The 20,690-nt window shown below is 41.7% G+C and overlaps 1 protein-coding gene across 1 annotated transcript; it reads left to right on the top strand.

The window, feature by feature from the left end:
• Positions 1-3,644: 3,644 nt before the first annotated feature.
• LOC105480283 (HIG1 hypoxia inducible domain family member 1A) lies at positions 3,645-18,970 on the top strand. Its single transcript, XM_011738894.2, has 4 exons — positions 3,645-3,784; positions 10,417-10,557; positions 17,359-17,493; positions 18,184-18,970. The coding sequence occupies exons 2-4, from the start codon at positions 10,461-10,463 to the stop codon at positions 18,231-18,233; spliced, it is 282 nt and encodes a 93-aa protein (XP_011737196.1). The 5' UTR covers positions 3,645-3,784; positions 10,417-10,460; the 3' UTR covers positions 18,234-18,970.
• The last annotated feature ends 1,720 nt before the right edge of the window (positions 18,971-20,690 follow it).

Here is a 20,690-nt window from a genome sequence, read left to right as displayed (position 1 = left end):
TCTCTGGAAATCAACAAGTTAGCTGACATTATTTTGAGGCATATACATTCCCTTCAGGAATGAATATGCTTTGGTCACTGCTGCTATTAGCCTTTGTGTTTACAGAATCAAGAGACTAACGACTTCTCGTTGACCTTCATATCGAAGGCAGTGGGGTTCATCCTAAACGAGTTCCTGACTATCCCTACTTATCTTTTAAACCCTCCAGTTCTTGGAGCATTTACATCTTTCTTCATTTACCATTATTGAATTTCTATTGAGCACACAGGCAGCATTCAAGGAGATACCAAGATCATCCAGACAAAATATGTGCCTTCAAGGAGCTGAAAGCTACCATATAATCGAAGTATGAGGTTCTTTTTTTTTTTTTTTTTGAGATGGAGTCTCGCTCTGTCGCCCAGGCTGGAGTACAGTGGCCGGATCTCAACTCACTGCAAGCTCTGCCTCCCGGGTTTACGCAATTCTCCTGCCTCAGCCTCCCGAGTAGCTGGGACTACAGGCGCCCACCACCTCGCCTGGCTAGTTTTTTATATATTTTTTTAATAGAGACGGGGTTTCACCGGGTTAGCCAGGATAGTCTCGATCTCCTGACCTCATGATCTGCCCGTCTCGGCCTCCCAAAGTGCTGGGATTACAGGCTTGAGCCACCGCGCCCGGCCCCAGAAGTATGAAGTTCTTAATCATCCATAGCATGAAATGTTTCTTACATGTATCTTAATTATAAGACGAACGATTTTCAAAATCCTGAGCCCATGACATTTAGTTCCTATCTGTAAGACAGAGCACTTGGTAGTCTGCCTTGTTTTGTGGTTATATCAAGAGACTCTAATTTAGTCCCAGATTTCCCCACGGTGCAGTTGTAAATACTTTGTGTCTGAGGACTAAGCTCTGATTTTTTTATCTTACCCAAATTCCTATCTAAAGGGTCTGGGGAGTCATGCCCTACAAGTCATAAATTTTCATCAAATGGGTTTTATTTAACTCTATATATCATGACTTACTTTCCAACTTGACTCTGGCATAACATTATGAGACAAGGAAGAAAATAAAAATATTTTACCCCAAAACATGTTTCTTTGCCATATCTTGAAATGGCCACGCAAATCTGTCCTTTGTGAGGGAAAATTCGCATCTGTAAAGAATCTCCATTAACATAGCTAGATCTTTTCTTCCAGGCCTCCCCAGTCCTAAAGAGATTAAAAGTCTAGCACCTTTCAAAGATCTGAATATGAAACATTTGTCATCTATTGTCTCTAAAGGCAGCCTATATCTGTCTAAAGGCAGCCTGTCTCTAAAAGCAGTCTCTATAAGACTTAAAAACAACCTTGGTCTCCAAAATCTTTTATCTTAACCTGAACATTTCCTTTCTATTGATCCCAGGTCTTCAGACAAACTCAACCAATTATCAACCAGAAAATGTTTACATTTACCTATAGCCTGGAAGCCCGCTCCCCTCTCGCCTTTGAGTTGTCCCCCGTTTCTGGGCCAAACCAACGTGTTTCTTAAATGTATTTGATGTCTCATGCCTCTCTAAAATGTATAAAATCAAGTGTGCCTGGACCACCTTGGGCACATGTTCTCAGGACCTCCTGAGGGCTGTGTCAGGGGCCATGGTCACTCATATTTGGTTCAGAATAAATCTCTTCAAATATCTAAGAGTTCGACTTTTTTCGCTGACCCACAATTCGCCGGATTGTCACTCATTATTTACTTGACAAACACATTAGAAGCCCTGTCCCCGGAAGCTCGCTATCACACGGGGCTTCTGACACCTCCTTCCTGAGAGAAAGGTGGCCTGGCCTGGGTGAGGTCGTAGTTCCCGCAACCCCATGCTTGCAAGTACTGGCTGCCTCCTATTATAGTGTAAGCTCCAGGAAAGATCCCACGTGGATCTGACAGCACACGGTCCTGACCGACAACCGGCCTGGGAGTGGAATGGATAGAGCCCGCAATCTTCCCAGCGCACCAGGCGCCCCAGAGCAAGCTCTGCTCCCACTGTGGCAGGCCAGATCTCCATTAGCAACCAGAGCAGCTCTCACGAACACCTCACTGTCATTCCGATGCATGTATAAGTTAAACATTAAAGAATTGGAGAAGCTGGTGCCTTAGCAGAAAGGCTAGAATGGGCCGGGCGCGGTGGCTCAAGCCTGTAATCCCAGCACTTTGGGAGGCCGAGACGGGCGGATCACGAGGTCAGGAGATCGAGACCATCCTGGCTAACACGGTGAAACCCCGTCTCTACTAAAAAATACAAAAAATTAGCCGGGCGCGGTGGTGGGCACCTGTAGTCCCAGCTACTCGGGAGGCTGAGGCAGGAGAATGGCGTGAACCCGGGAGGCGGAGATTGCAGTGAGCTGAGATTCCGCCACTGCACTCCAGCCTGGGCGACAGAGCGAGACTCCGTCTCAAAAAAAAAAAAGAAAGAAAGGCTAGAATGTAAAGACAAGTCCATTAAGATCCCGCCTGGGCTTTCTCAGCCCCTAGAGTTTAATTAAAATAATGGAGTTGTTCTTGCACACCTTGTACCGGGGCCCACTTTAGATTATTTCCAAGGCTCTGAAAGCAATTGTCTAGACACCTGACCCTATTACGGTTAAAGATTAGATTGAGTGAAACACTTTGGCTTTCGACTTGCAAGTGCACTGAATGTATTTAAGCACTAGAAAAACTTGTATTAATAATTTTGAGTTGGTCTGGTGAGTTTGTTGGAACCAAACTGTCGATTCCCTCCTGGGCAGGGGTCACCGCGAAGGATCACCGACACGAGATTCACAGCAGAGAGTTATTTATTACTAGCGCGCTAGGGTCCCAAGCTCTAAGTTGGCCCTGGGACCCCGACTGCTTGTTACAGGCTGTTTATATAGGCAAACACAAGTTCAAACACAGCTTAGGGCGCGAAATTCAAACAAAGCTTTAGGCGCGTGGTAATTGGGTCTATCTATGGCCTGAGCAAGGTGTCTTGTTCTAATTGGTTAGAGCAGGACCTTATGAGGTTTTTTTCCTGGAGTTGTTGATTCCGGGAACTTCGAGGCAGGGTGGGACCCCCGGAATTGGCAGGGTGGGACCCCATGAGGTTGTTTCCCAGAATTGGCAGGGTGGGACCCTATCAGGGTGGGACCCTATCGAGGCAGGGTGGGACCCTATCCAGAGCCACCTGGTGTTAATTTTTTTAAGTTCTTTTTTTATGAGGCCTAGTTTCTAAGTTTTATGCGGCCTAGTTTCAAGTTACTCCGACCTTCTCCCTATAACCTGTTGCAGAAATAAACTCCGTTCTTTCCCAGTGAGTCTGCATCTCGTTACTGAACGGCGAGAACAAGCAGTCGGACCCACACGGGTCCGGGAACCCCACCTCACTCACAGCGGAAACCCCTCACCCCCATCCCTTTCCGGCCGGTGAGGCGTCCGCAGGAGGCCGGCACTCGGGACACGGCGTTCGCGGTGCTCGCTCCCGCTGCCCGAGGAGAAAAGCGCAGGAGAAATCTGAGGAGTCCGCGAGCCAGTAGCCAAAGCCCCTCAAGTGCCCGGGCGCGAACCCTGGGCGCCAAGCTCTCACGTCTGTTTCCGCCAGTACGCTAGAGCCGGGGTAGTGGGCCCGCACTCACCGCCCCAGCCAATCTGGGACCCGCTCTGGACTGCCCCACCCGCCGCTCACACGCACGCGTCGTTTTGCGGCCGCTGGCCTCTGATTGGCTGGGACGGTTGTGGGTGGGGAGAAGCCGGCCGGACAAGTTACGACTGCAGGGATCGGAAGCCGGTTGGCGTGTGAGAGGTTTTCTCACTCTAGGTGAGCGAAACAAGTCGGGGGACTGTGAGCCAGGGTCACGGGCCGCGGGGCGGGAAGAAGTGGGGCAGCGCTTGGCCAGGCCGAAAGGACTTTGGGGGTGGAGTTTAGGGGTGGGGGCTGGAGGCTGGGGTCAGTGTCTGGAAGGAGGGAGGAGAGGTGGAGTTGCCGGGGCTTAGGCCCGGCCTAGAGCATGGGAGGAGGAGAGGGGTCGGGACCCCAGGCCTGGGGTCCTTAGGGTGAGGGGAGACGGAGCCAGCGAGGAGATGAAGCAGAAGCTTGTGGAGTGAGTTGTTGCTGAGCGGGGAGGACTCACTGCTGGGGTGGTAATGAGAGGCGGGAGTAGGAGAGTGTTGGCTGGGCGGGACGGCGGAGAGCGAGGAGCGGGAGCGTCCCCAGAGCTTGGAACATTCTGAAGAGCAGGCTGAGCGGCGGGCGAGGCGGGATAGGAGAGCGAGCTCTCTTGTCACGGAGTCCCGACAAGGTCACAGGAAGAGAGGCGGCGAGGAAGGTCGGGAGGTTGAGGGGAGGGCGTACTAGCAGAGGACTTTACAGTCCTGATCTTGCTTTTCTCCCCGACCTGGTGTTTCCTCCACCCTGGGAAAGTGACCAGGCCTAGGGCCCTGTGTATTGCTTCTGTGACCGAATTAAATTTTTCTCCTGCCGAGTCGGCGGGTTAGAGATTACAAAGCACAGCGTGAGGGCAGAATTGGGAGCTGCCGACATGATGCAGCAGTGATATTCGCCTTTGTCTTAAATTCCCGGAGTAGGAAGCCGCCTATTTCCCTCTTCGCAGTATTCCCCACGACAGGGATCTCTGCTTCCGGAAGTACAAAGGCACTTTCGAATAAGACAGGTTTGGATGGAAAGTTCTAACAGGTTGAAGCGGTGACAACCTGGTCATGAAGCTCCAGCATGACACACATATTTGGAATCCTGTATACTAGGGGTTCTCTTTGTGCGCCAGAGTCACTTGAAGGGGCTTCTTAAAGTAAAAATTCCTCGAGCTCTGCCGCAGACCACCTGAATCCGGATCTCCATGCTGGGGCCTTGGCAGCCATTTTAAACAGGCTGATGGGCGACTGATGCAAAATCAAAGTTTGAAGCCAGCATTGCTTTAGATAGTAGTTCCCGTGACAAAATAACTGTGAAGAAAGATCCTTCATTCAGCCTGTTACGTCTCCTGATGCTGGACGGCTCATCTTCCCTTAATGCCACTTTTAGGTTCCCTGTGGAAAGGTCTTCAGTCGTGTCTTACTAAGCGTACAGAATAATTTGTGCTCTCCAAACTGACTTTGAATATCTGGTTACTGGTGCCTTTTTTAGCGTCTATTCAACTTTCTGACAGAGATATGGGACAATTACTGTGGGTGGATAATGAAGGAAAGTCTGGCAGTGGTGTAGTGAAAAAAGCCTTTTCAAATCACAATTGAAATTGTTAGATGAGTTAGGTCACTGAAGAAGATTCCATTTAGGCATGACTTTTTTATATATATCATTGAAAGAGAACAACGTGGGCTTCTGTTGAGTAATGGATTCTTGCATTTTCTAATCAGAATTCTTATCTGCAAATTTAATTTACATCAGCAGCATTAGATTGATGTTTTGGCAATATATTGTCAATCAAAAGAACCCAGGACTCTATATCAGGAGAGCTGGATTCTAATCCTGCCCCACCAGACATGTATTCCTTGTACTGAGCAATTGGTATAACCCTCTCACAACCTTTTCCCCACCTGTAAAATAACGCTGTTGGCCTGGATTATTCATCTGATTTGTTACTCTCAAATTATATGATTCGAAATTATTGTTCCTGATACTTAACCAGTTTTCAATTCAGGTGGCTATAAACTATGAATACTTTGGAAACTTACACGTGGTAGTTAGAAAGACAGTTATCAAAATTTTGTATTCATACAATATTTTAGATATGTACTATATGGGAATTATAATATTTGGACTACAGAATAACAAGTGATATGTGTTGGATTTTTAAATATTCATCCTTATTAATTTTATTCTGAAATGTACACATAAGGTAATCTGGAATCACAGACAGATTATAGTCTCGTTTCAAGCAAGTAATGGCCGTTTTGTTCCTCACACCCTGATTCTTACCGCAGGCGCTATTTTCTGAAAGCCAGGTCAAATGCCCTATCTATACAAACTTTAAGAGTCTGTATCATAGATGAAGAACGGAGAAATAGATTTTCTTCTGTTCTTGATTTATATACAGGAAAGAGACAACTAACCCCCTCCCTCCTGAAAGGAGAAAAAAAAAAACAAAAACCTTTTGCTCCATTGACCCGTTGGAGAATTAGAGTCAACCAGATGTGAGATAATTACAAGAAAAACTACCAGCTTTCTTGCTGTTTTTTAAAAACCATTTATGTCCTGTTTTTGTTTGTTTGTTGGGTCCCTCAGCAAGGGTCTTGCTTGTTTCCCGGGCTGGAGTGCAGTGGCTGGATCCTGTCTCACCACAGCTTCCACCTTCCAGGCTCAAGCAGCCCTCCTGCCTCAGCCTCCTGAGGAGGTGGGACTACAGGTGTGCACCATGATTCCTGGCTACCAACTTTCTTGCTTTTAAAGACAGTTCCCAAATGATTTTTTAGTTTAGAAAAGATTCAGGCAAAAAAGGGGAAAACATGCTTTTATATCTGCAGAAGTTTTTAGTTTTTAAAAGTGAATTGTGGTATATAATAGCTTTGTCCCCTGTGTTGCAAGGAACTAAGACCTCAGGTTATTTCTCTTTTCATAGGTACAATATAAGAAACATAAAAGAAATAAGCACTTAAGAACATACAGTTTGGCATTTTTCTTACTGATTAAACCCTACAAATCTGGATGATTGTTATTTTTTTTCCACTCAATATTCCTGAGTCTCACTCTGTTGTCCAGGCTGGAGTGCAGTGGCGCAATGTTGGTTCACTGTAACCTCCGCCTCCTGGGTTCAAGCGATTCTCCTGCCTCAGCCTCCCCAAGTAGCTGGGATTTCAGGCGGCACTCCACCACGCCCACCACCATGCCCAGCTAATTTTTGTATTTTTAGTAGAGGTGGGGTTTCACCATGTTGGCTAGGCTGGTCTACAGTGTTTAATCTCTCCATCCAGTCCATTTATGCAGTTTCTTCAAAGCCAGTCTCAAGTGTTTCTATGTGAAAGATGCCAAACTTCCTTTAGCTAAAACACATCACTCTCTCTAAATTCAGACGTTGTCTGTATTAGGCTATTGACAATTAATCACACTGTGATTGAAACCACCATTGCAAAATTATAACTGAGACAGTGAAAGAGATAGGACCTAGCCAAAAAAGAGACAGAGCCAGGCATGATGGCTCATGTCTATAATCCTAGCACTTTGGGAGGCTGAGGCGGGCAAATCACTTGGGGCCAGGAGTTTGAGACCAGCCTGGCCAACATGGCAAAACCCCATCTCTACTAAAAATACAAAAAAATTACCCAGGCATGGTGGTGCACGCCTGTTATCCCAGCTGTTAGGCTAAGGCACAAATCGCTCAAACCTGGGAGGCAGAGGTTGCGGTGAGCCAAGATTGAGATTGTGCTCCAGCTTTGGGTGACACAACTAGACCCTGTCTCATAAAATAAAAATAGAAAAATAAAGCAAAGATGGTAACAGCCCTTTCCCAAAACAAACCCCCTTCTTGCCTGGGGACTAGATGGCCTTTGGAGGACTAATGAATTAGCCACAGCTTAGAAATTATATTTTAGGAGTCATGCAGCTGGAGGTTACAAGATTCTGACCCTCCCTAAAATGATCCTAAGATCAGTGCATGAGATATTTTGCAGACCCTGCATTTGATCAACTGGCACCACCCAGATCAATAAACTGTCTCATCTGATCTTACGTCCCCTACCTAGGAACTGACTCAGCACAAGAGGACAGCTTCAACTTCCCATTTCATCTCCAACCCAACCAATCAGCACTCTATTCACTGGCCTTCCCCTACCCACCAAATTATCCTCAAAAACTGATACCTGAATGCTCCAAGAGGCTGATTTGACTAATTAAAACCCTAGTCTCCCACGCAGCTGGCTTTGGGTGAATTGCTCTTTCTCTATTGTAATTCCCCTGTCTTGATAAATCAGCTCTGTCTAGCCCGCGAGCAAGGTGAACCTGTTGGGCGGTTACATGATTTCTCTTTAAAAAAAAAAAAAAAAACTAATTTTTGAACCATTAATTACTTTAGCATTTATATTGTATTATTCAGATATATAGTGAGTATCTTGAACCTTGAGCTTATTGAACCTTATGTATAATAAAGCTCAGTAGTTAGGAGTTTATTCAATTAACAAGTAATGGAGTACAAGAAGAAGGTCTAAGTCCAATCTAAATTTTCTTTTATTTTCTTCTATGTCCGATGACAGGGTTGAGTCATCTCAATGAAGGTGAGGCTTATAGGGATGAATTCACTTTCTAAACTAAGCACACCACCCCCTACCTCTGGAGTTGCATTTTCGTTGAGGACCTTAACTGCCACTGATTCCCCTTGAGTAGCAAGGTGTTGAATGAGAGGTATTTTTATCAAAGGGAGCATAATGCATATGAAAAACCCAGAAGTGAAAGTAAGATTTTATATGGGTGATAGGGTGGGCATAGACTTAAGTTTATTGTAATTGGCACTAATTAGAGACTTGTATACCTAAACTGTGCTTCAGCCCCTTATTTTATCTGTGGGTAAAGTTTACTGCAATTCAAAATAGTTCAGTGAAGAAAGTATATTTTGTTATTGTGGCTAAAATGAAATTGAATTTGTTAATGCCTCATTGTGGTAAAAGGCTATTCACTGAGAGGACTGAAAAGGAGGAAAGGAGCCTTTGATCCCTGTGATAATGAAAATGAATCTTTTTTATTTTTATTTTTTTTTTAACCCCTATCCCCTTATTCATATGCTATCAGGCTAGTTCTTGCCTTTGGGATACCTTTTTTTTTTTTTTTTTTGAGACGGAGTCTCGCTCTGTCGCCCAGGCTGGAGTGCAGTGGCCGGATCTCAGCTCACTGCAAGCTCCGCCTCCTGGGTTCACGCCATTCTCCTGCCTCAGCCTCCCGAGTAGCTGGGACTACAGGCGCCCGCCACCTCGCCCGGCTAATTTTTTGTATTTTTTAGTAGAGACGGGGTTTCATCGTGTTAGCCAGGATGGTCTCGATCTCCTGACCTCGTGATCCGCCCATCTCGGCCTCCCAAAGTGCTGGGATTACAGGCTTGAGCCACCGCGCCCGGCCCTGGGATATCATTTAAAGGAATTATAAAAAGAGGGTAGAGTTTTAAAGGGAAGCCTGGGGGATGTAAGGTATGTAAAGGAAGGCAGATCTGAAGCTTAGAAGATATTAAGAAGACCCTGAGGGTAATTCAGTTTTGTGCTGCAGTGATGTTAAAAATGCTAATCATAGGGCCAGACTTGGTAGCTCACGCCTGTAATCCCAACACTGGGAGGCAGGTGGATCACCTGAGGTCAGGAGTTCGAGACCAGCCTGGCCAAGATGGTGAAACCCCATCTCTACTAAAAATACAAAAAAGTTAGCCAGGCATGGTGGCAGGCACTTCTAATCCCAGGTATCTGGGAGGCTGAAGCAGGAGAATCACTTGAACCTGGGAGGCAGAAGTTGCAGTGAGCCAAGACTGCACCATTGCACTCCAGCCTGGGCAACAAGAACAAAACTCCATCTCAAAAAAAAAAAAAAAAAAAGCTAATCATAGGCTGGCACAGTGGCTCACACCTGTAATCCCAGCAGTTTGGGAGCTGAGATGGGTGGATCACTTGAGGTCAGGAGTGAAACCCTGTCTCTACTAAAAAATAGAAAAAAATTAGTCAGGCATGGTGGTGTGGTGTGTGCCAAGTGGAGGTTGCAGTGAGCTGAGATCGTGCCACTGCACTCCAGCCTGGGCAACAGAGCGAGAGTCGGTCTCAAAAAAGAAAAAAACTAATCATAGGTCATAAAAAAATCTAAAAGGCTATGAAGGAGACATTTCTACCAATATTATTTGAAATAAAAGCTTTGTTCTTAAAATGAGTAAATAATGAGCTAGGTAGAAACTTTGGCTGTTCAGAATAACTACTCTTTCCCCCAGGGGCAACCATCATGGATAACAGATTACTGTAATAGATTAGAAACTAATCTGAAGTGAAAACTAAAGCAAGGAAGCACATTGGAATAAATAAACCAGCAGTTGAAAGCAATAAAGACTGCACTTAACTACACCGAAAAGTGCTAAGTAGGATTTCCATCGTGATATTGAAGGTTCAGTAGGAGTTCTCAGTTTGCTTTGAGTAACTTAAAATTGTCAAGTTAAGTAGTTGATTAAGGATGAAGATAGCCAGAAAATTAGTAGCTACTATTTTAATTGATAAAAGTAACATCAATTTAAAATTTTTCGCTATTTTTAATAACATTGTGCTAAAAATGAATGGGTTGTACCGGAGAAATGGCAAAACAATAGGGGGAATAAATGTATACAACTCTCCCTGAGGGTGACTATACGTTAAAACTACAGTTAATTTCTAAAAATATTTTTTAACTTTAGGATTATGGATAACATATGCTAAGATTCTCATGGAAGTTAGGAATATTTTAAATACATCCAGATATTTAATAATGTCAGATGCTTTTAATTACAGAACCTCAGAAATTCTCTCTCAGGGTGATTCTTCAAGCAGTCACTATGTCAACAGACACAGGTGTTTCCCTTCCTTCATATGAGGAAGATCAGGGATCCAAACTTATTCGAAAAGCTAAAGAGGCACCATTCGTACCCATTGGTAAGTTTGACTGACATTTGAGTGATCTTGAATACGGTAGAGCTGTGATAAACTTGTTCATTGAGTATATCCTGAAAGAATGTATTTTCCATTTTTTTCTTATGTTGTTGAAATATGCTGATATTGGCATAATATAAATCTCATCACAATGATTCTTCTGTATGTATTCAGACTCTTTTTTTCTTTTTGGAGACAGGGTCTCTTTCGCCTAGACTGAAGTGCAGTGGCTCGATCATAGCTCACTGCTACCACCCCTCGACCTCTCAGGTTCTTGATCCTTCCACCTCATTAAATTACCTTTAATGCCACCATTTAGATATAACTATTGTTACCATTTTGATGTACATGTTTTTTCCACTTGTTTTTTCTTTTTTTATCTTTGCAAATTCAGGATCATACTAAGATGCATATAAGTATTACAATTTTTATCTCATGTTTTTACCTATGTTATTTGAAACACGACTTTTTTTTTTTTCCTCGAGAAGGAGTTTTGCTCTTGTTGCCCAGGCTGGAGTACAATGGTGCGATGTCAGCTCACTGCAACCTCCACCTCTTGAGTTCAAGTGATTATCCTGCCTCAGCCTCCCAAGTAGCTAGAATTACAGGTGCCCGCCACCACACCAGCTAATTTTTTAGTATTTTTAGTAAAGACGGGGGTTTCATCCTGTTGGCCAGGCTGGTCTCGAACTCCTGATCTCAGGTGATCCACCTGCCTCGGTCTCCCAAAGTGCTGGAATTACAGGCGTGAGCCACCGTGCCTGGCCTAAAAACTCCACTTTTTTTTTTTGAAACGGAGTCTCCCTCTGTCGCCCAGGCTGGAGTGCAGTGGCACAATCTTGGCTCACTGCAGGCTCCGCCTCCCGAGCTCACACCATTCTCCTGCCTCAGCCTCCTGAGTAACTGGGACTACAGGTGCCTGCCACCACGCCCGGCTAATTTTTTCTATTTTTCAGCAGAGACAGGGTTTCACTGTGTTAGCCAGGATGGTCTCGATCTCCTGACCTCGTGATCCGCCGGCCCCAGCCCCCAAAGTGCTGGGATTACAGGCGTGAGCCACCACGCCTGGCCAGAACTCCACTTTTAATGACTTAATTTATATGATATAAATTACTATTATATATAACATTATAATCCTCTTGGTAGAAATTTATGTGGTTTCTAGTTTTTCATTATTAACAAACTACTGAGCATCTTTTTAGATGGCTCTCCAAGAAGTTAAAGGACTTTGAAGTCTCTCGAAGGAATTTTTCTTCTGAGCATAATTAATAAGTTAGTTGCAAAACTGCATAAAACAGAAAGGTACCATGCCCTATGATCTTGACTCTGAAAGACAACAGCAGGTTGCACAGTCTGTCAGTGTTTTCTTCTCCATATACTACCATCAATTATTATTTATAATTATTTTTAGATGAAATATTTTTCTTTAGCCTTCTTTTCATTATCTTTTTATAACAATGCATATAGGAACTTTTATATTTTTAATAATTGAATCGTTAATTTTGTAGATATACAATGTTTTTTTTTTGTTTGTTTTTGTTTTTTTTTTTTTTTTGAGACAGAGTCTTGCTCTGTCGCCCAGGCTGGGGTGCAGTGGCCCGATCTCAGCTCACTGCAAGCTCCGCCTCCCGGGTTCACGCCATTCTCCTGCCTCAGCCTCCCGAGTAGCTGGGACTACAGGCGCCCGCCACCTCGCCCGGCTAGTTTTTTGTATTTTTTAGTAGAGACGGGGTTTCACCGTGTTAGCCAGGATGGTCTCGATCTCCTGACCTCGTGATCCGCCCGTCTCGGCCTCCCAAAGTGCTGGGATTACAGGCTTGAGCCACCGCGCCCGGCGATATACAATGTTTTGTAACAGAGATCTCTAAAATTTTTTGGTTGTACATTCCCTCAGTAAAAAATAATTTGAGCACGTACGTCCTGCCAGTGTGTTGTGTGTTTACCTATTTTTAAGTCATTTATAAGTACTTGTGTTCTTACACATTTGGTACATTATGAAATAGGCACATTATGAAATAGGCAGAAAGACATTTCAAAAGGATAAAATACAAATATAAAATTTTCTGCTCTTTAATGGGTTGTCATTTATACGTATCCCTTCTTAGGAGTACATAAATCCTACATTGATTTAACCATTGCTCTATTGACGACATAGGAGTTGTTTCATTATGTTGCTTTTACAAACTGTTGGAAGAGTATGTTGTAAAAATTAAATATCCTTGTATGTTTAATTATACCAAAACAATGATTTACACCAGTAGTCTGTGATGGGTTGGTTTTCCCATACTGTCAATAGCACTAGATATTATCATTCTTTGAGCATCTTTTCATGTGTTGGTCATTCAGGCTTCTCTTCTGTGAATTAGCTTTTTTGTTTTTTTCTTTTTTGTTTTTACTTTTGTTTCTGTTTCGACTAGGTTGTCTTTTTCTAATTAAATTATAACTATGTATTTTAGGTATTAGGTTTTCTTATATGTTGCAAGGCCTTCATGATCCTGGGACTACTTAGGTTCCTGTATTTCCTTATGTTCTTGATTTATCATTGAGATACTAATCTATCTGGAATTTATTTGTAGGTATAACATGAGGCAAAATCTAACTTTATACTTTCTCCGTATGGATACCTTAATTTTCTTTTTTTTTTTTTTTTTTTTTTTTTTTTTTTTGAGATGGAGTCTCGCTCTGTCGCCCAGGCTGGAGTGCAGTGGCCGGATCCCAGCTCACTGCAAGCTCCACCTCCCGAGTTTACGCCATTCTCCTGCCTCAACCTCCCGAGTAGCTGGGACTACAGGCACCCGCCACCTCACCCGGCTAGTTTTTTGTATGTTTTTTAGTAGAGACGGGGTTTCACCGTGTTAGCCAGGATGGTCTCGATCTCCTGACCTTGTGATCCGCGCGTCTCGGCTTCCCAAAGTGCTGGGATTACAGACTTGAGCCACCACACCCGGCCCCTTAATTTTCTAACACAGTAATTTGGGTATCTGTTTTGCATTGTTTTCCCACTTATTTGAAATGTGAACTATGTAATACACAAAACATAGGTTTGTTACTGAACTACTGTACCTATTTTGTTGCTTTGATCTGTCTGCCAGAAACTTAATGGTATGTTTAGATACCTCATAAACCAGTACCCTTTCACTATTCTACCTTCTCAAATAGAGCTTGCCTGTTTACTTTGAAATTAGCTTGTTAATTGCAGCTACTCAGGAAGCCAAGGCAGGTGGGTCACTTGAGCCCAGGGGTTCAGGGCGGTAGTGTATAATGGTCATGCCTGCGAATACCCACTGAACTCTAGTCTGGGAAACATAGGAAGACCCTGTGTCTAAAAAAAAGAGAGAAAAGAAAAAGAAATTGGCCTGCCCAGCCCAAAATGGGGAAAAATGTCTCATTTTTACATTTGGATTAGATTGAATTTATAAATTTGGGAAGAATGGGAATCTTTCATGCAAACCTTTTGTGTCCTTAAATATAATTTTATTGTTTTCTGTAGGTCTAGAAATTTAATTTCTCTAGATATGCTTTTTAATGTATTCATCAAAGTAATCTTTTTTCTTACTGGTTCTAGTTGTGTTTCTTTTTGTTCTTTTGAGACAGAGTCTTGCTCTGTCACCCAGGGTGGAGTGCAGTGGCACAGTCTCAGCTTACTGCAACCTCTGCCTCCCGGGTTCAAGCAATTCTTGTGCCTCAGCCTCCCGAGTAGCTGGTATTACAGGTGCCTGCCACCACTCCTGGCTAATTTTTGTAGTTTTAGTAGAGACAGGGTTTTGCCATGTTGGCCAGGTTGGTCTGGAATTCCTGACCTCAAATGATCCACCTGCCTCGGCCTCCCAAAGTACTGGGATTACAGGCATGAGCCACTGCACCTGGCCTCTAGTTGTGTTTCATTTGATTTTCTTGGATTTCCTATACACACAGTTAGATGATCTGCAAACCAGTAGTGTTTCTTCCTAAATTATGCCTATAGTTTTTTTTATGTGATTTAAAATTGTTTAGGATCTCCAGGCAACAACAGCAGTATTCACATGTATCCCTGACTTATTCTTATCTTTAAAGGGAACTTTTTTTCTTATCTCTTTTTCATTTTTTAATAAAAAATAAGGCTGAGTGCTTTGGCTCATTCCTGTAATCCCAGTGCTTTAGGGGGCTGAGGCAGGAGGATTGCTTGAGCCTAGGAGTTCAAGACAGCCTGGGCAACACAGTGAGACCCTGTTTTGTGTTTTTAGTAGAGATGGGGTTTCACCATTTTGCCAGACTAGTCTTGAACTCCTATTTTCAAGTGATCCACCTGCCTTAGCCTCCCAAAGTGCTTGGATTACAGGTGTGAGCCACTGCACCCAGCCTCTCATGTTATCTTGATTTTGTTTTGGTATCAGGGATTTGTTTTCTTGGGAAATATATCGGAAAAAAATGTATTGGTATGTTTTTAATGCCCTGGAATACTTTAAATAACATGAATTAAGAATGCCCTTATAATTTTTATTAGACCTTGTTAATAAAACTATTTGGGTCTTTATCTTTTGGGGATAAAGCATGGATTGCCCATTTAATTCTTTCTATGGTTATTGGTATAGAAAGGTTTTCTACAACTTCTTGAATCAAATTTAGGAATTTATATTTTCCTCAGAAATCATTCATTTCACCTAGATTTTCAAATTTAATTGGCAAAGAGCAATCATCTCTTATTTTTAAAAATCTCTTTACCACTTGTGATTATATCCATTTTCTCATTCCTAATGTTGTATATTTATTTTCTCTTTGATCAGACTTCCTAGAGGTTTTACAATTTTATTTGTTCTAAGAACCAGTACTGTTTTTATTTTTCAAATAATGTTTGATAGTTTCCTAATCTCTCAGTTTTTACTTTAACCTCCAAATCTAGTTATTGGTGCTCAGCTTCCTAGTGGTTAGAGGGCAGGTGTGTGTGTGTGGCTGTTTTATGTCTTGATTGCTAAGTTTTGGCTTTATGGTAGTCGTCCAGGAAGAAGGCCTTTTTGGAAGTTGGAATTTTCTTCGTGGCCTAATAAACGATTGGTTTTGTCAAAGCTTCATAGACATTTGAAAGAATGTGGGATCTCTGTTATAATTAAAATATTAAATTTTATTTATTTTTAAGAATTTAAGTAAGGTTATTTAATGGTGCCATTCAATTCTGTAGCTTTAGTTTGGGGCTTCTTATTCTGTTGTTTTCTGAAAGAGACATATTTTCCCATTTTGTTATCTTCTAATAGAGCTGATCTTGTGTTCCTAACAATTTTTGCCTCATTTATGTTACTGCTATATTAGATTATTTTAAAGCTTTATGACTATTTAAAAATGTATTTATTTATATGTATATATATATTTTTTGAGATGGAGTCTCGCTCTGTTGCCCAGGCTGGACTGCAGTGGCGTGATCTCAGCTCACTGCAACCTCTGCCTCCCAGGTTTAAGCATTCTTTCTGCCTCAGCCTCCCGAGTAGCTGGGATTACAGGCACATGCCACCATGCCCGGCTAATTTTTTGTCTTTTTAGTAGAGATGGCCAGGCTGTTGGCCTAGCTGTTCTCAAACTCCTGACCTCAGGTAATCCACCTGCCTCAGCCTCCCAAAGTGCTGGGGTGATGGGTGTGAGCTACCACTCCCAGCCCTAATTTTTTTTTCTTCTTATGATTTGGAAGTTCTGAGGCTGTTCTTATACTGCTTGCTGGTGGTTTTCTTTACATTGTCAAACTAGGATGTGTTTTTTTCATCTATTTCCAGTATTAAAATGAATGTAAATTTATTCCCTAACTTAAGACCTTTAGCACACATTTTGTTGTAATAATCATAGCCTAATTTCAGATTCTTAATTTTTCTGTATTATACCAGTCATTTTCAAGGAACCAGTACAGATTTTCCTGTCTTTATTGCTCACCATTATATCTTAACCATTATGTCTTTATTTCTTGAACTGTCCATTTTGACTCACTGTTTTTATTTGACTGGATATTTTCCTCTAGGTTTTTGTATCAGCACCTGGGTGGCAGCTTGGGAAAGAGAGCCCTCCTGTAGTCCCAGTTATTAGGGAGGCTGAGCCAAGAGGATCACTTGAGCCCAGGAGTTCAAGGCTGCAGTGAGCTATGATTGTGCGACTGCACTCCAGCCTGGGCAACAGAGCAAGACCCCATCTCTTAAAAAATAAAATAATAAATCTTAAAAAGAAAACATGCAAGGTCATGTCCTGAATGCTTTTACCCTCAAAATGAGTGAGAGTTCGGCTCTGTATAGAACTCTAGGACTTATAGAACTCTAGAACTATAGAACTTTTAACTGAAACTAATATTACTCTATTCTTTTCCTTTATTTACTTACATTCTTCCCAGTACAGTATTCCAAAGTTTGAAATATTCAGGCAGTGTTTCTCAGTGGTAGTAATGTGTAGGATTGTCTCTGGTATATTAACTGATTACCTTGAGGGAGGGAAATAGGACAGAGAGGAAATGTAATAAATTCATTCTCTAAGTCAAGACCTTTGGCACACTTTTGTTCTGATGAGCATAATCTAGGTTCCTGTTAATTTTCTAGCACTCTTTTAAAGGAGTTTGTCTACTGGCCCCACAAACCCACATTTTTAAAGATAATCCTGACTTTTTGGATCTGCTATTGTTTGCTTCATGATTTTTTGTTTTGACAGGGGAAAACATGAAAAACTCAATTTGTATGTTAGCTAATTAATGATCTGATAAAGAATCCTCATATAAATAATAAAATGTACATTGATTGATGGTAAAGTCATCTTGGTCCCTTCTCCTCATGCGTCTGACATACTTGTTACTTTGTTTTACAGGAATGGCAGGTTTTGCAGCAATTGTTGCATATGGATTATACAAACTGAAGAGCAGGGGAAATACTAAAATATCCCTTCATCTGATCCACATGCGTGTGGCAGCCCAAGGCTTTGTTGTAGGAGCAATGACTATTGGTAGGTTCCTACAGGAAATTTTCAAATTTTCGTTTCTCATTGAAATATTTCTTGACGATCAAAATAGGTAAATATTTTTAGCTGACCTTTTAGCAGTTTGAGAATATCACTTATTTTCATGTAGAAAATGAATTAATGAAGATAATTCAAGTAGTGACATAGTTTTTCTATGATATATCCTACTAAGATTTTAAAGAAATGAAAAAAATCCTGTCAATCACTGAGTTTAAATTCAAGAGCCTAGACATGTAAATGGGGTTGGTAGTAACATCTGTTGTCTGGGAGAGACATACAATTGCTATTTTATTGTGTTTTCAAAGGAGAGATTCTTAAAGTGTAGGTATTACATGCTTCTATTGGCTTTATAATTCATTGACTTTATCTGGTATTATGTAGCAAGAGTGATTCCTTTCAAAGTTACCGGATAAATATTGATTGTTCTTTAAAAGAAATATTGTAATATGTGAAGTAGCCATACCAGCCCTTTACTACTTGGGAAACTATGTAAAAAGAGTTTTAGAAATTTAAGATGTTTAAGAAGGCAAGAGTATAAGCTTCCTAGGGTCTTGTTCCCCTTGTAAATATTCCATGCTAGCAATGGTACTACTTTCAGCTATTTTATGAACTGGTTTTTATTTTCCAATATTTAAGAAAATATTGAAATGCTTAACTAGCATTCTTTTTCTTTAGGTATGGGCTATTCCATGTATCGGGAATTCTGGGCAAAACCTAAGCCTTAGAAGAAGAGATGCTGTCTTGGTCTTGTTGGAGGAACTTGCTTTAGTTAGATGTCTCATTATTGAAGTTACCTATTATTGTTGAAAATAAACTAATTTGTATGGATTTAGATGGTAACATGGCATTTTGAATATTGGCTTCCTTTCTTACAGGCTTGATTTGCCTGGTGACCGAATTACTAGTGACTAGTTTACTAACTAGGTCATTCAAGGAAGTCAAGTTAACTTAAACCTGTCACCTAAATGTACTTGATAGTGTTGAAATGTCCACCTTCTTAAATTTTTAAGATGAACTTAGTTCTAAAGAAGATAACAGGCCAGTCCTGAAGGTACTCCCAGTCCCAGTTTGCTGCAGAATCTCGTATTTTGGATGTTGTATAAGAGTCCTATTTGCCGCAGTTAATTCAACTTTTTTCTACCTATTTTATGGACTATCTGCTCTGTTAGAACTCTGTCCAAAAAGTGCATGGAATATAATTTGTAAAGCTTCCCACAGCTGACAATATATGTGCATGTGTTTAAACCAAATCCAGAAAGCTTACAATAGAACTGCATAATAGTAGTATTTATTAAAGAATCACAATTGTAAACATGAGAATAACTTAAGGATTCTAGTTTCGTTTTTTGTAATTGCAAATTATATTTTTGCTGCTGATATAATAATTTTTAAATGTCATCTTGAAATAGAAATATGTATTTTAAGCACTCATGCAAAGGTAAATGAACACTTTTTAAACGTGTGTGTTGCTTATTTTTTCCATAAGAATTGTAAACATTGAACTGAACAAATTACCTGTAATGGATTTGATTAATGACTTATGAGCAAGCTGGTTTGGCCAGACAGTATACCCAAACTTTTATGTATTACAGAAGGCTATTACACTTGTGAAATTCTCTTGTCTAATCTAAATTTACATTCCATGGCGATAACATGGTATATGTATTGTTATTAAAGTAAGTGACCCATGTCAAATGTGTTGTGTTTATTTCATGAGGAAGAGCTTTCTGTAGAGGAACAAATTTGAGAACAAGTTTCAGGAAATTGCCTTTCTTGTTGTTGTTCTCTAATCATGTTCTGCTTTCTGTTTCGACGATTTTAAAAATATTTTACTCTATGGTGTGTTTTACTTTCTTTCCTTTTGTGAGTAATTTTTGTTCTATTGATTATCCATATAAATTTTTTATTATTTTTTTATTTTTTATTTTTTGAGAAAGAATCATTCTCTGGCGCCTAGGCTGGAGTGCAGTGGCACGATCTTTGCTTACTGCAACTTCCACTCCCCGGGTTCAAGTGATTCTCCTGCCTCAGCCTCCCGAGTAGCTGTGATTACAGGCATGTGCCAACACGCCTGGCTAATTTTTGTATTTTTAGTAGACATGAGGTTTCACCATGTTGGCCAGGATGATCTTGAACTCCTGACCTCAGGTTATCCACCTGCCTTAGCCTCCCAAAGTGCTAGATTACAGGCGTGAGCCTCCACCCCCAGCTGATTATCCATATAATTATAACACTCTTCGATTTATTTTTAGTCACCAATAATTCCTTTTGAGAAATATTTAAGCCTAGCATATTTCTTTCTTCCCTCCTTCTCTACTAACCAGTTCTAGTCAATAATATTATTGGATTTTACTCTTTTTTTTTTTTTTTTTTTTTTTGAGACGGAGTCTCGCTCTGTCACCCAGGCTGGAGTGCAGTGGCCGGATCTCAGCTCACTGCAAGCTCCGCCTCCCGGGTTCACGCCATTCTCCTGCCTCAGCCTCCCGAGTAGCTGGGACTACAGGCGCCCGCCACCTCGCCCGGCTAGTTTTTTGTATTTTTTAGTAGAGACGGGGTTTCACCGTGTTAACCAGGATGGTCTCGATCTCCTGACCTCGTGATCCGCCCGTCTCGGCCTCCCAAAGTGCTGGGATTACAGGCTTGAGCCACCGCGCCCGGCCTGGATTTTACTCTTATACTGTTTGTTTGTTTGTTTGTTTGTTTTGAGACGGAGTCTTGCTCTGATGCTCAGGCTGGAGTACAGTGGCGTGATCTGAGCTCACGGCAACCTCCACCTCCTAGCTTCAAGCGATTCTGATGCTTCAACCTCCTGAGTAGCTGGGATTACAGGCATGCACCACCATGGCCAGGCTAATTTTTGTATTTTTAGTAAAGGCGAGGTTTCACCATGTTGGCCAGGATGATCTCGAACTCCTGGCTTTAAGAGATCTATCTGCCTCAGCCTCCCAAAGTGCTGGGATTACAGGCATAATCCACCACACCTGACCTACTCTTGTACTGTTAAATGTGATTATACTTCTCTTTGACTTGTCAGTGTAGCTTTAGCTGATATGCTCTGGTGCCCAACTATCATTGTATCAGTGAACTTCCACTTTCTTTCCCTTTTCTCTCAATTTTTGTTGTATCATTTCTACATTGTGAGGACATGTAATATTTACATTCTGTTGTCATCCTCACATTTC

This window comes from Macaca nemestrina, chromosome 2 (assembly GCF_043159975.1).
Source record: "Macaca nemestrina isolate mMacNem1 chromosome 2, mMacNem.hap1, whole genome shotgun sequence".
NCBI lineage: Eukaryota > Metazoa > Chordata > Mammalia > Primates > Cercopithecidae > Macaca > Macaca nemestrina.
Note: the sequence above shows the minus strand (reverse complement) of the source record. Positions and strands in the feature narration are given on the sequence as shown.

Excerpts from the sequence above, each read along its gene's own strand:
- LOC105480283 (XM_011738894.2), top strand. The coding sequence starts at position 10,461 with ATGTCAACAGACACAGGTGTTTCCCTTCCTTCATATGAGGAAGATCAG. Across the intron at positions 10,558-17,358 it reads GGCACCATTCGTACCCATTG|GAATGGCAGGTTTTGCAGCA; the intron begins GTAAGTTTGACT and ends TTTGTTTTACAG. Across the intron at positions 17,494-18,183 it reads TGTAGGAGCAATGACTATTG|GTATGGGCTATTCCATGTAT; the intron begins GTAGGTTCCTAC and ends CTTTTTCTTTAG.